General features: G+C 47.5%; 1 protein-coding gene across 1 annotated transcript; it reads right to left on the reverse strand.

Moving 5' to 3' along the window:
• Positions 1 to 967: 967 nt before the first annotated feature.
• Positions 968 to 1,798, reverse strand: LOC132552764 (uncharacterized). Its single transcript, XM_060216955.1, has one exon. It carries the CDS (start codon positions 1,796 to 1,798, stop codon positions 968 to 970), a length of 831 nt encoding a protein of 276 aa, XP_060072938.1.
• Between the last annotated feature and the right edge of the window lie 507 nt (positions 1,799 to 2,305).

Consider the following 2,305-nt stretch of genomic DNA (forward strand, 5'->3'; position numbering starts at 1 on the left):
GGAATTCTACGTGGGGGTTGGCGAATGGGTTTTGCATCTCTGGTGTCAATATCATGTGTAACCACATTCGTGTTGCCCATGTCAGACTGTCCCTTAGAGAATATGTCACCGTACTTTATCAGGAGATCTGCAACCTGCTGTTGCTGGAATTCCGAAAGGTTTTCCTTGGAGCGATCAAAGAGATCCAACAGATGCTCAGGAACAGAATCAGCAACCTCAGATACAGGTTCTCTCAGATCCTCACAATCAAGCTCAGATATAGCACATACTGGCTCACAGAAAGCTGCGACTGTGCCTTTATATACCGTAAGTGGTCGTTCGGTGACATTCACACACCTAAGAGGTATAGCTGAACCATCCGGCTTTACAACGGTCTTAGCTATAAAAACGTGGCTACGTTCTATGAAACGTACTGTTGGTTCTAAAACACAAGTTTAGCCTGGTTTATAATGGTCTACAGGTTTACCACTGACAAGAACTTCACTTCTGGCAGGAATTGTTACTGTCTCACATATAGTTACGCGACAACATGCGGAACTCTCCTCTGAGAGACACATATGCAAAGGAACTTTATGCCCTCCTATCTCAAGAGCTAAGGAGTCTAAGAGGATACTGCACTTAGTGCCGGTGAGGAAATCAGCACCGAGGATACCATCATTTTGAATATCGGCAAACCAAACAGTATGATTGACGTTTTTCTCGCCCAGTTTCATGGTTACATTCAATTGACCATGCAGCGGTGCAACCTCACCAGTAGCCGTCAATAACGACTTATTCACCCTTTTAACTTCCTTTGCCAACGATTTAGGTAACACCTTCAGTAGTTCTGTCCGGAGCAATGTGATAGCAGCCCAAGTATCGACCAAAAAACTTACAGGTAAGCCCTCCACATTAGCCGTAACAAACACACCCTCTTCACTGGTCCATGTGTTATGGGCTACTATAAGGTTGGGCCTCGGGTCAAGATCTATTTCCGGGCTACGGCCCTCGAGTCCGGCTTCTTGGAGTTTTCCGAGTTCCTGTTAGCTTCAGCATTGATATGGCCTTTTTGAGAGTTGCCGCCATTCTGATTTGACCACTTCGGATTAAGATTGCCCCGATGCGAACTTCGACCGGATTGACCTTGCCCACTACGGTTCCCATCCTTGGATTCTACTTTCTTTTTCAGGGACTCAATCTCACTTCTAAGGGACTGGACTAACTTTTCATTTGGAGGAGCATTCGAAGCACAAGCAGATTTGTCATCAAGGGCTTTGGCAACATCACCCATCCCTTCAACAGCTCGCACTGGCCGATTCCTGAACTTATCAGCCAACTTGTAGGACTCGAGCCTCACAGCAAGGGTTTCAGCCTGCGTCAGAGTCTCCAACTGAGCTTCTCGGAGGCGAAGGCGGATATCTGGATCAACAATGGCGTCGATGAAGTAATCCACCGAAAGAGTCTCCAAGACTTGCTGCTGTGCCTTAGGATAGGCCTGGCGAGTGAGTTTTCGAATAGCCCTTGACAGATCGGATATTGACTCTTCCTTTCCCTTCACCCTTGTCTGCAACTTTGCACGGAACATTTCTGACTTGCATTCACTGCCGAAACGTCGCTGAAGTGAAGAAGTCAACTGAGTGAAATCGCGACGACTCTCTGTATCTAAATCACTGAGCACTGCCCTTGCAGCCCCAGCCAAGCTCCCTGCCAAATATAAGCCCTTTTCCTTTACATCCAATCTATTAATGTCTGCCACTATCTCAAACCGAGAGAGATACTCCTCCCAGTCCTCTTTACCATCGTAAACAACAGGTTTCATAAGAACCCTTTTCACAGTACTATTTGTCCCCGATAGCTGTGATGTGTTAGAACTAGGCTCAGCTTTGAGAGGCACGCTTGAACCTTGGCCTGCTGACCTCGTTGGTTTAACGTGCTCTATCTGCAGGCTACCAGAAGCATCTAGGTGCCCTGGAATTTTACTCCACGGGTGAGAGGTATCATTACGCCCCCTTGTGTACAACTGCAACTATGTTCATACGGTGGTTGAATAACACTGATCAATTTGTTCCCCTTGCCCAGGAGAAGTGGAACAGCCATGACCACCATGCTGCAGGCCAGAAGAACAGGTATGCCCACTTTGCTGCGGAATCGGACAATCAATATGCCCACCCTGCTGCTGAATAGTTGAATCAACATGCCCACCATGCTGCAGGCCAGAAGAATAGGTATGCCCACCTTGCTGCGGAATTGGACAACCAACATGCCCACTCTGCTGCTGGATAGTTGAATCAACATGCCCACAATGCTGCAGGCCAGAAGAATAGGT

Source organism: Ylistrum balloti, unplaced genomic scaffold (genome assembly GCF_031769215.1).
Source record: "Ylistrum balloti isolate Yb309-2 unplaced genomic scaffold, AGI_CSIRO_Ybal_v1 Utg369634, whole genome shotgun sequence".
In the NCBI taxonomy this organism is placed as follows: Eukaryota; Metazoa; Mollusca; class Bivalvia; order Pectinida; family Pectinidae; genus Ylistrum; species Ylistrum balloti.

Bases quoted from the DNA above. Each gene is read 5' to 3' on its own strand.
- LOC132552764 (XM_060216955.1), bottom strand. From the start codon at position 1,798: ATGAAACCTGTTGTTTACGATGGTAAAGAGGACTGGGAGGAGTATCTC.